This window comes from Manis pentadactyla, chromosome 9, assembly GCF_030020395.1.
Source record: "Manis pentadactyla isolate mManPen7 chromosome 9, mManPen7.hap1, whole genome shotgun sequence".
NCBI classification, from domain to species: Eukaryota; Metazoa; Chordata; class Mammalia; order Pholidota; family Manidae; genus Manis; species Manis pentadactyla.
The window spans coordinates 50,751,828-50,763,583 of NC_080027.1; the positions used below are offsets into that span (position 1 = coordinate 50,751,828).

Here is an 11,756-nt window from a genome sequence, read left to right on the forward strand (position 1 = left end):
CTTCTCTGAACCCATAATGATCTAACCGTTTTTGAAATCTTACTGGCACAGCCTCTTCATCCTCCTGGCCTGATAGCTCCAAGTGTGAGAAGCCTGTCTACTGACAGGCAATATGTACTCCGCACCCAGGGCAACCTAGCCTTGACTTTTCCATTTTCCACTCTGTAATCCTGAGTTAACTAATGAACCTCAGAAAGCCTTAATATTCTCATCAGTACAATGGAAATATTATTACCTATGTCACAGGGTGTTGTAAAAATATGAGATGATGTATGGAAAGCACATAACACAGTGTATAGCTGGTGCTCCATAAATGATAGTTGTTATAGAAATGATAGTAAGTACATTATTATTATTATTATTACTCTTGCTCTTGTCAGGTGAAACAAGTGGACCACAAGACCGGAGGACCACTGCTCAAGGACACAGCGAGCTTGACCAGGCTCCAGTGGCTTTCAGTCTCTGTCCAAAGTCTCATTTTGAGCTGATTGAGTTGGATTTGGTTACTTGCTGAAAGACTGATTGGTAGAGTGTCTCATTTAGCCATGGCAGTCATTGAAGCCCAGGGTTAGCCAAAGCTGATATTTTAAAACATAATGAGGTATAATTAATCACATTTCTCTCACTAACCAGTATTCTTCTAAGGAAAACAAAAAAAGCTGGTGGCACTGTTAAATAAAGAGCATGATTTTCAAATGTTTTCATCTTACTCAGCCTTTAAAAATTTCTATTTTTATATGTTTTATAAAATAACTGGCATATTAATACAGTAATTCATAAATAAGATTTAAAATAAAGAGATACATATAAATTAGAGGTACATGCTAAATTTTTTTTTTAATTAATGAGATGAACCATTAACAAACCTTTGCCCTCGAGAAGACCTCAGCTCTAGAGAACACATTGGCACTGCCCTGGGGAATGTCTTCCTGAGGCCTAGCTATCTACTCCTTCCTTTGATTCTCTGAATTATCTTCCAGCAAACCCCATCTTTCTACAGAAGACAAAGAGGACTCCAAAGCAAAATGTGTGCTTACCTAAGTTCCCAGGGGAGAGACCCCTTCTGTGCTCTGCAAAAGTCTCCCTGTTGTAGGCAGAGATAACTATCAGGCCACATTATGGCCTGGGAGAAATACAGCTCAGAACTTTCCATCATCCAAACAAAATCTCCATCTCCCAGGCATTTTGGCCACTGGAAAGGGTTATCTCTCACCATGCATTAGATACAGACATTCAGAATTATATACTTCAGTCTCTTGTGAGTTTGGTTATCCTAAGTCAGTTTCCTTGTGCACAGTCAGCTCCAGGCCACTGACCAGGCTTAGGGATAAGCCCAGACCCTGGAATATCCTCAAGATGATACTCCTCATGGAGTCCTCTTGGCATCCATCCATCTAAGTTCTTCTTGACAGTACTCAGCCTCACCATCATTACTTTCCAGCCTATACTAGGGACCAGTTGGACCCCAAAGGGGAAACAGGAAAGATGTCTTAGGTAAGATGCCAAGGAGGATATTACATTCTTTCTACTAGGGTACCAGTCCTCAGACAGGTACAAAATATCACAAGAGAGCCTTTCGAAAAACCTGACCATTTGGGGGCTACAAAATAGAGGAGTCCCATGTGCTCAGTGGTAATCTGGGCTTGAATATGGGTTATGATTATACACATATAATTACTTATATTACATAATATTACATAATGATTTATACTTACACACACATAATTACTTTAGCTACAGCAGTCCATTTCATCTTCATAATAACTCTTTTAGCAGTCCTATTATTATGATCACCAGCCTCCCCTTATTTTATAGGTAAGGAAAGTAAGACAGAAGAGGTTAGATCATTTGTCCAAGGCCACACAGTAAGTCTCAGCACTGGGACTTCAAGTAACTTGATTTGAGAACCTGAGGTTCCACCCACTACTCTGTACTGCCTCTGAGGCAGACTGGGCACTGTGGCAATGTCTATGAACTTTCAGGGCAAAGCCTTGGTGAGTCACAGAGAGGTACTCAAGACTCACAGTAAGACAGAACATTTCTGCCAATAGAAAACCCATGATTCTAGACTTGTATTTTCCTACTAAACAGAGGAAGGAGCTTGTTCATTGACAAGATTATGAGACCTAATAAAGATGGTCACACTGTGAAAGAAGACAAATGAGAGGTAAAGTAGAGCAGGCCTAGTGGAGCAGTTGCCCCAGACTCCTGCCCAAAAGCTCAGAGCTACTGCTCTAAGCAGCTGGGGCCTCCTGGGTTCAAACTACAGGAGCAGAAACAAGGGCTGGATACAGACTCTGCCCTGGGCCCAGGTACATAAGCCACAGACATGGAAATTGCTGTGGATTGGTGGTCTGGTGATTTTTTATTTGACTCCCCATTCTCCACTTGCTAGTTACTAGTTGGTAGTCTTGAATAAGGGGCGCAACTTCCCTGAGTCAGTTATTCATAAATATATCTCTTTGACAGCTATGGTATGACTTTAATGAGATATTATATATATAAGTGCTTAGCACATACAGCATGCTCAAGCAATGGTAGTTCCCCTCCCTTTTCTTCTCAAAGGAAGGAGTTAGGCAGTCATTTGTTCCCTGGCTGGAGCTGCCTAAATGGAACTTCCATGAAAAAATTCTCACCAGATATGTCTAGCTGGATTCTTGCCTTTTCCATGGAATGACTCTTCCTCAAACATGTGCCCACCAGGCATCTAAGGGAGGGAAAGAGTGAGGTTCCATCAGGCAGCAAAGAGGGGAGCTGGGGTGCCTGCCTTTGTGGGACCATGTGGCAACCCCCAGAGCCCCAGTTCTCACTGTCTCTCACTAGAACATAGCATATCTCCCAGGCATACATCACTGGAGAGACCAGCTTTGCAAGAGGGCTTGGGCCAGGCCCTCACTGCAGTACCGTTAGGAGAATAACACTTCTTCTCATACATGATTGTTTCCTTCTGTGAGGAAGGAGTCCCAAGAGTGTGAGGCTCCTGGTTACCCCCGGGTGGAATGGCTGTCTGATGGTGAGTTCTGAGACTCGACTAACTCAGCCCTTTCTCTTGGGAATGAGCTGCCTACAGAGAAAACATTCTCTCAGCTCCTCCTGCTCTAAGATTTAAAGGGGCCTGGGGGGCACCACACAGGGCTGGGGAGTAAGTCTGCTTAATTCAATATTAGAAAGCCTACTTGATGAGCAACATAAACCACACTCTCTAATACTAGCTTTGTCAGGCATAGAGTGTTATAAGACTGACTCCTCAGCAAGCCTTAGAACTTAAATGAAGGAAGGAGATGTTTTTTAATGAGCCTCCTTAAAGACCCCACCAGGTACCCATGATCAACCATCTAGAAAATAAGTCTGCCACTCTGCTTGGGGGCATCAACAGAGGTTAAAACGGTACCCAGAATTATGAGCAGTCAGAGCCTCACACCCAGTACAGAAGTCTCCTCAATGGACTGTCTGAAGGGGAACACACAAAAGCTCAAATAATAATAGCTAATGTTTACTGGTTGCTAAGAACAGACACTGGGCTAAGGGACTTAACCTTGCAAAGTGGGCACCATCATTATTTCCACTTGACAGGAAAGGAAGCTGAGGCTTGGAGAGATTAGGTGCAGCTGGTCAGTAGTGGAACCGCACAGTCACTCCAGGGCCCACACTTTCCACCAGGGCTGGTGCAGCCTCTAGCAGAAGTACCATCTTCTTCTGTGATAATTAGGGAAGAGCTGTCAATGCTGAGCCCACTTCCTAACTTGGGGGCCAGTGCTCTTTGGACCACATCCATATTATGAGAAAAGTCAAGGGTGTCTTCAGGCCTTTTTCACCTTCTGGTGAACCAGGAACCTTGGACTCCCTGGGAACACCTTCTTGGTTAGCCTGTCAGTAGCACAACGCCCTGCAGCCTTTGTGCGTCCCTTCCTGGAGTGGCCACCATGCCCTCAACACTGCACCCCCGCCCCGCAGCCCCGCTGTGAGCAGTGTGTGCTCTCCTCTCTGTCAGGGTCTCTGGCCAGCCCACAGGTTCCTAGCTTTCCCCTGGTTTTGCCAGGGTGGCTCAGCTTTTCCCATATCCTGTACTCATGGGTACCCCTACTCACAGAACCCCAATTTCCTCCAAGCCAGTGTTTCCTAAACTTGGGTCACCTGTACACCGCCCTTACATTTTTTGCCATGTCTATGTGTCATCTGTACATTTACTGAGTTAATTTTCTTTAATTTGCCCAAATTAAAGAAATGAGCCCCAAATTATGGCCCTGCCATTTACCAGCCTTGCATTGTTGGACAAATCCCTTTCTCTCTCTGTGCCTGTTTCCTCACCTGTGTAACACGGTTAATAGCAGTACTATTCCATTTGTTGCTGTGAGACCCCCTGAGGTGCGGCACCTGGCACACACTGAGGGGGCAGTCACCTTCGGCTACCCTTGTCGTCACAGTGATTAAAACGGGAATTTTATCCCCACTGTAAATTGAAAAATCTGTCCCCCTTACATCATGAATAGAGAGGAGTTATAAAAATAAATGGAATAAAACATGTAAAATTCTAGCTATTCCCTGACAAAGGCTCCAGGCCTACCACTTGCTATCATTTTGTCAAGAAGGGAGACAAGCAAGTGTTCAAAAGATGTTGAAGGCATACCTGGCTCAAACCAGGTGAACAACTTGTCCTGATTGTCCTCAGACTTCTGGCCTTCGGACTGAAAGGCCTGCAGCACCCACTCCCGGGCTAGCTCAGCTGGAGGCCCTCCTTTAAATGAAAGGCTGAAAAGAACTTAGAAGAGAATAACATTCTCAGGATGTGAGTGCATGAGTTTAGGGCAGAATCAGCACCCCACTCTTTATCATATTGCAAAACAAGCCCACACTTTGGGTCACAAGCCCACCTCTGAGCACTGAGTTTCCAAATGCAACAAAGGTATGGAAAAGCCATCACATGTGTACCACTGATAAAATCACCAAAGAAAAACCACATTTGTAAATGCCCAACGAAAGGAACAATGATTAAACTGTTGTACACTAAAATTATTGTAGATCATACAACCATTGAAAAATCATGTTTCAAAGTATCTTTAATGACATAGAAAAAATTGTGATAGAATGTTCAGATAAAAAAAGCAAATCAACATGCCCTTCAGTAGGTGAATGGGTGGGTAAAAAAAACTGTAGCACATCTAGACAATAGAATATTATTAGTGCTAAAAAGAAATGAGCTATAGGGGAGACCTGGTATAGGGGAGAGCCTAGTAAACATAATATTCGTCATGTAAGTGTAGATTAGTGATACCAAAAACAAAGCAAAAAAAAAAAAAAAAAAAGGGCAGTTCCTGTATGGTAACCTCCAACGAGTTCTACACAAGGGTATAAAGGGCATATAAAAGTGTAGGCAAAGGGTCTGTTTGTGTTTATACAGAGGATCAAAGCCTAATTGGGCTACCCCAAAAATGAACTAAGATACGATATGAAAAAGAACTTCCAACATCAGCACTCTCTGGAAGACTCATGCCAGAAGATGATCATCAAAAAACCCCAACAAAGATCCACACACTGCTACAGCTGTAGATGCACTCATCCCACCAGCTCCTGGACTTGCCATGGGAATGAAGGAGATATCTAAGCTGGCCTGTGCATACAGTAAAACAACAAATTTGACTGGATCTATACTGTTGGAACTCAACCAAGAATTAGGAGAAGTGCAAATTGTAGCACTCCAAACTCTTACAACTACAGACTATTTACTGTTAAAAGAACATATAGCATGTGAACAGTCCCCAGGAATGGGTTGTTTTAATTTATCTGAATTCTCTCAGACTGTTCAAGTTCAGTTGGACAATATCCACCATATCATAGATAAGTTTTCACAAATGCCTAAGGTGCCTAACTGGTTTTCTTGGTTTCACTGGAGATGGCTGGTAATTACAGATATGCTTTGGTTATGTAACTATACTCCTATTATGTTAATGTGTGTGTGCAATTTAAGTAGTAGCTTAAAACCTATATATGCTGAAGTTACTCTACAAGAAGATTTGTCAAAGAAATAATCAATCTTCCCATGTTTTCTTCCGCCTGCTACTTCTATAGCTTTTCTTCTTCCTTCCTAATTACAACCCTTAAATAGAATTCGTGCCTCATATCAAATTTACCGAGTATCATAACTCCTCCAAGTGGTAAAGATACCTCAAGACAAATGCTGGGCATAGAAGCCACAGGGCATAAATATGCAAAGAAGTAAAAAGCTAACCTTTTCAAACAATAAGTCTTCCCTCTCACTTACCAACTTCACATTTCCCTGTATGGCCCCGGAAGATGACTGGTTAGCCAGAGACGGGTAAGATTCCTCAAGGGAGGAACAACCTAAGACAGGCACAGTCGCAGGGGCCATCTGGTGAGAAATTGGGGATCAACAGAGGTGAGGCTTAGAACTTCACCCCCCCCTGTTCTGAGAGAAATCTTCTGCATACGTGGATGTTTTATTGCCCTTGTCTAGCTTGGATTAACACATAGTCTACAGGCACACACCTGATCATCTACATGTGCTCTCTTACAACACTAAACTATGTTTTCTACCTTTATCTTGTATCTACCTACCACTTCAGCATTTTATTAAAAATAATAATAATAAAGAGAGAAATGTGGTATCCACATATAAATCAAGTATAAAAACCAAATGAGTATTCATATTTGAACTGACTGTTTAGAGTTCATAATGCATGAGCAAAACCGAAAGTTTCTGTGATGACTGCCCTTGTACTGTTCACTATGTAACTTATTCACTATGTAAGAATTTGTTCACCATGTAAGAACTTGTTTGTTATGCCTCAGAAGATTGGAGACTGACGAAAATTAGGCTTGGGGTGAATTAATGATTGTGCATTGAGCATTGACTCCCCTGTACAGAATTTTATTGTCGTTAACAACCATTTGATCAATAAATATGAGAGATGCCCTCACAAAAAAAAAAAAAAAAAAAAAAAGGACAGACTTCCAATGGTAAAATAAATAAGTAACCGGGATGTAATGTATTGCATAAGGAATATAGTCAAGATATTGTAACAGCTTGGTAGGGTGATAGCTGGAACCTAGAATTATGTATATAAATGTTCTACCACTGTGTTGTACACTTGAAACTCATGTAATGTAATACTGTGTGTCAACTACCCTTCAATAAAAAATAATTATTTAAAAAAATAAATAAATAAAATAAAAAGAAATAAAAAGAAATGGGCTGTTAAGCTGTGAAAAGACATTGGGAAAACTTAAATGCATACTACAAGTGAAAGAAGTCATTCTGAAAAGGCTACATACCATTTGATTCCAACTGTATGACATTCTGGAAAAAGCAAAACTATGAAGACAGTAAAAAGATCAGAGAGGGTTTTTAGGGCATTGGAACTACTCTGCATTAATGATGGATATATGATATTGTACATTTGCCCAAACCCCTAGTATGTGTAACACCAAGAGTGAACTTTAATGTAAGCTATGGACTTTAGGTGGTAATTATGTGTGAATGTAGTTTTATCATTTGTAACAGATATACACTTTGGTGGGGCGTGTTGAAAATGGAAGGACAGAGAGTACATGGAAAATACCTATTTTTTAGAACTTTGCTCTGAACCTAAATTCATCTCATTTTGCTATGAACCTAAAACTACTCTAAAAAAACAAAACAAGGTCTTTAAATTTTTTTAGAGCAGACTAAAAAAGCACATGCAGTAAGACCCTAGTTTTATAAAATATAGAGAAATATGAAGAAAGAAACGTGCCATAATATTAAAAATATTTATCTCTGAGTGATAAGGTTCTGGAGAATTTTTTTAAATTTCTTTATATTTATGTCTGAATTCCTTATTTATACTCATTTCTACATTTTCCAAGAAACTTTAGTGAGGAATATACATTACTTTTATTACCAGAAACAAAATTTGAGTAAAAATGACAAATAAAAAAGTACTAGGAAGACAGTAACAGAACTGATTAAGCCCAGACTTTGCGAACTGTTTTCTGCATCTGTGGCTGACTGGGAAAGAGGTCTTTTCTCTGGCTGACGTGCTGTCACCGGCCTTCCTTCTCCACTGCAGAAGATCCTCACGGAGAAGGCAGGGATTACCAAGTCAAGGACTCATGCTTCCCCTGCATCCTATCCAGTGAGCCTGCTCTGGGCTCTCGCATGAACTCAGGGTCCAGCCTCCAAGGTCCAGGGGACAAATACAATATCCCCTCTCCCTCTTTTCTTGATTTTCCCATCATTTGAAAGGTGACCCCAAGACCTGAGTTACTAACTAAAGGAAGGGGGCATCTAACACAGGAAACACCCACTTTGGACCAAGGTAGCCTGAGCTAGAATCCCCACTCACCGCCCACAGCTGTGTGCCTTTGGGCACATAACTTCACCTCTTTGTGGCCACAAGTGTCCTCATCTCTATCAGAGGATTAAATTAAATCACCATTCTAGCACAGATCCTGGCACAAGGGAACAACACAATTTACATTAGTTTTCTTTCCTCCTTCCTTTTACATTTCCTACACAAGAATTCATTTCTCTACCTCCCTCCCTCTGACTCAAAGAGCTCATCAGGCAGCAGGAGCATATTCCTAGGGCCCTGAGACCTCTCCTCCCTATCCATCTGGGCCTCTGCTCCTCCTGGGTCAGCAAACAGAATCCCTCTGCTGACTGCCAAGCCACAGAGTGGATGGCTGAGGGGCAGCCCAGTGGCTCCATGAGGCCTCCCAACAGAGTGGGAAGGAGTGGAAACTTTCTTTACATCTTTTCAAGACAGACTAGAAGAATCTGATCATCAGGCACACATACATAATAAACCCAGGGCCCAGTTTAACCAGAACACACTTTATGTGCATTACGTCCATTTCTTCATAAGAAAAAAAAACTGATCCTGAGCATTTAATACCCTCCCAGCATCATTCTGGGTGCAAGACACACAGTGGAGAATGAGAAGGGGTCTCTGCCCTCACAGGGCTCAGTCTCCACTCCTGCTGGACATGCAGAGTATGCCCATTCACCTTTTCTACCAAGACTTAGAGGAAAAAGGCAGGGACTATTTGGGAAGCTGAGAACCCATACATGTAGTTCAGTGCATTGGCTAGGGAACCTAGCTAACTCTCACAGAGACTCAAAGCACCCCTCACTCAGTCAGACTATGAGCTCATTGGGCCCCTGGGAATCATTTTCAAGAAGGTGTTACGTGGCCCTAACCACCCTCATCTAAGACACTAAATCCTCTGCTCTGTCACTTGGTGGCCAGGTAACCTTGAACAAGTCATTTAACATCCCCTAGTTCTACTGTCCTCGCCTGTAAAATTGAAGTAAATAGACATCCCTCATAGCATTCCTGACAAGAGACATGAAATCACACGTCGAACCTCAGGAGGGGTGCTGGAAGGGGGTAAGTGCTTCCCCTCCTGCCCTCTCAGAAATGACACCAACCAGAAATGAACAGAGCCTGGCGTTTAAGAGCAGAGCCTCCAGAGATGGGCTGCCTGGGCTCAAATGCCAGCACCACCTCTTACCAGTCGTGTGACCTCTTGATGCTAAAATGTCCCCATATACAAGATGAGGGTAGTAATAATAGTCTCTGACCTGAAGAGTTGTAGAAGTCTTCAATTAATATATGGGAAGTGCTTAGAACAGTGTTCAATGCCTAGTAAGAATTGTGTTTGCTTTTTTTCTTCCAGGTGTTTATGATTATTGATCGTGCAGCAATTAGCACACAATTATACCTCCCACATGATCTTAGACAGTATGTAGAAATATCCCACTGACTACCAAGCATAGAGGAAGGTACATTAACTGTGAATGCAAGCAGCCCCCCCAACACACACACACACACACACACACACACACACACACACACACACATGCGCGCGACACTATTCAAGGCAGGAATATACTCTCACACTCAGCCATGTCAAAGGGCAGGAGCCCTATAGTTAAAATCAAACAGACTAGGGTTTGAGACCTAGCTATGTTCTTTCTTAGTGGTCTGATCTTAAGTGGCAAGTTCCTTAGCCTGAGTTTCTTCTGGATAAAAGTGTTGAGGCATGGTTGTGGGGTGGGGAGGGGTGGTGCATTAACTCCTCCTGTCTCACCAGCATGTCATTGCCCCCTGGTGGGGACTACAGAAACCCTTAGCAGGCTCTGACTCCCTAGCACTCCCAGCCTAAGTCCTGGGAAGCTTCCTTTTTCCTGCAGAAGACCCAGCTCACACAACCTGTGGCTACTTTTCTTCCTGGCCCCTCCAGGCTCCCGAGAGAGCAGCCTGAAGGGTGTTAACAGAACAGCAAAGGCAGAGCTCTGGGATGAAGGGGCGCTGGCCAGGGGTCCTAGACCTGCACTCTATTTACTCAAACTGCAGAGCATCTCTAGGCTTTTGCAACCATTTACTGGGCAGGAGGGAGCAGGACAGCTGGATCCCTGCTGGCCTCTGGCTTCCACCGGCCTTGCCTTTGGAGAAAGCCAGCCTGAGTGCCGCTCAGTCTGGTAACAGCTTTGACATGCAGCTTCTGGAGGTGAACAGGTCTCAGGGCACAGGCTGGAGAAATGCAGCCCCTCTAGGGAGCAGGGAAAGGGCACAGGGGGCAAAGCTGGTGATGGAGGGATGGGCACAGACATGATAACAGTGTGTGTGACCAGAACACAGGATAGGAGGGGCAGAGACAGAAACAGGGTCAAGGATGGAGTCAGGGCTGGGCCAGCACAGGGTTCAAGGAGGGGTGAGGCATGGGTAGGGGTGAAGGGGGTGAGTGTGCAGAGAAAAGCACAAGCAAGCACACGGCAGGGCTGGGACAGGGGGAGCAGCAGTGTAGGGGAAGCCCAGCCTGATGCGCTTGCATAATCTGGGGACTCTCCAATGCCCCAAAGGGGTCCACAGGGACTCTCGGGGTGGGGATCTCCAATCAGAATCCACACTTTCACCCTAATCTGTCCATGCTTTCTAACAGCAAGCAAAAGGAACATGATTTAGTTAAGTTAGGATTGGCAAGAGTCACTTCTTATTTAAAAATTACGACAGCAACAATAAAAATTCTCGGCTGAAATGCCACCCAACAAAGCCAACTCCCCAGAAAGTTAAAAACAAGCACCCCATCCCAGCACCCTGTACCTTTAAGGAGGAGAAGGGTTCCCTCCGCTTTCCAGCTGAAGAGGCAGGTTATTCTTGGATATAGCTATGACTTACCTAAAACTGAGTTAGTCCCCTTTCCTCCTCTGGCCAGCCTCTCTTCACTCTGGGGAGCTTTTACCATTTAAGGTCAATGTTACATCTGGCTTCAGAGCTGAGAAGCCTCTGGTTGCTGAGCCTTAGCCGCCCGCCTCCTCCAAGAGGGGCTGGGACTTAGAGCCCAGAGCTCCTCAGGGAGCCCCCTCTGGCCCGCCCAGGGCTAACAGCAGGAGCAGCTACCAGGCCGGTCCCAGGGCTCAGAGCAGGCTGGGCCTGCCAGGCAGCAACTCCCCCAGGGCCCCTCCCAGCCCCCATATGGCTGAGGGCAGTGCCCATAGGCAGCCCATGCCACTGGCCACTGTCCTGACCAGACAGGGACCAAGGGAACTCTGCAGATCTGCCTCCCAGCCTGGAATCTCCAGCAAGCATGTGAGCCTGGACAAGACCCTGGCCCAGCGCCCAGAGAAACTGGGAACACTTCCTGTCCTGGGGGTTTGGAGGCCGGGGCTGCTCCTACCTTACACTCTTGGGATTACCAAAGAGAAGGGCCTGGGAGATTCAGCTTTCCCAGAGCTGGCGCCAGCCCCAGGGTCC

At 44.3% G+C, this 11,756-nt stretch overlaps 1 protein-coding gene across 8 annotated transcripts in view; it reads right to left on the reverse strand.

Moving 5' to 3' along the window:
• Window positions 1-11,537, reverse strand: part of IRAG1 (inositol 1,4,5-triphosphate receptor associated 1) — a 128,302-nt gene extending 116,765 nt beyond the window's left edge. For 2 of the 8 annotated variants that reach the window (XM_036918005.2, XM_036918004.2), the window contains exon 1: window positions 11,181-11,537. In XM_036918005.2, coding sequence (XP_036773900.2) covers window positions 11,181-11,247 — 67 coding nt within the window. In that variant the 5' untranslated portion in view covers window positions 11,248-11,537. Of the gene's footprint in view, window positions 1-11,105 lie in introns of all 8 variants that reach the window. The other 6 variants (XM_057507373.1, XM_057507369.1, XM_057507374.1 and 3 more) reach the window with 5 other exon arrangements.
• Between the last annotated feature and the right edge of the window lie 219 nt (window positions 11,538-11,756).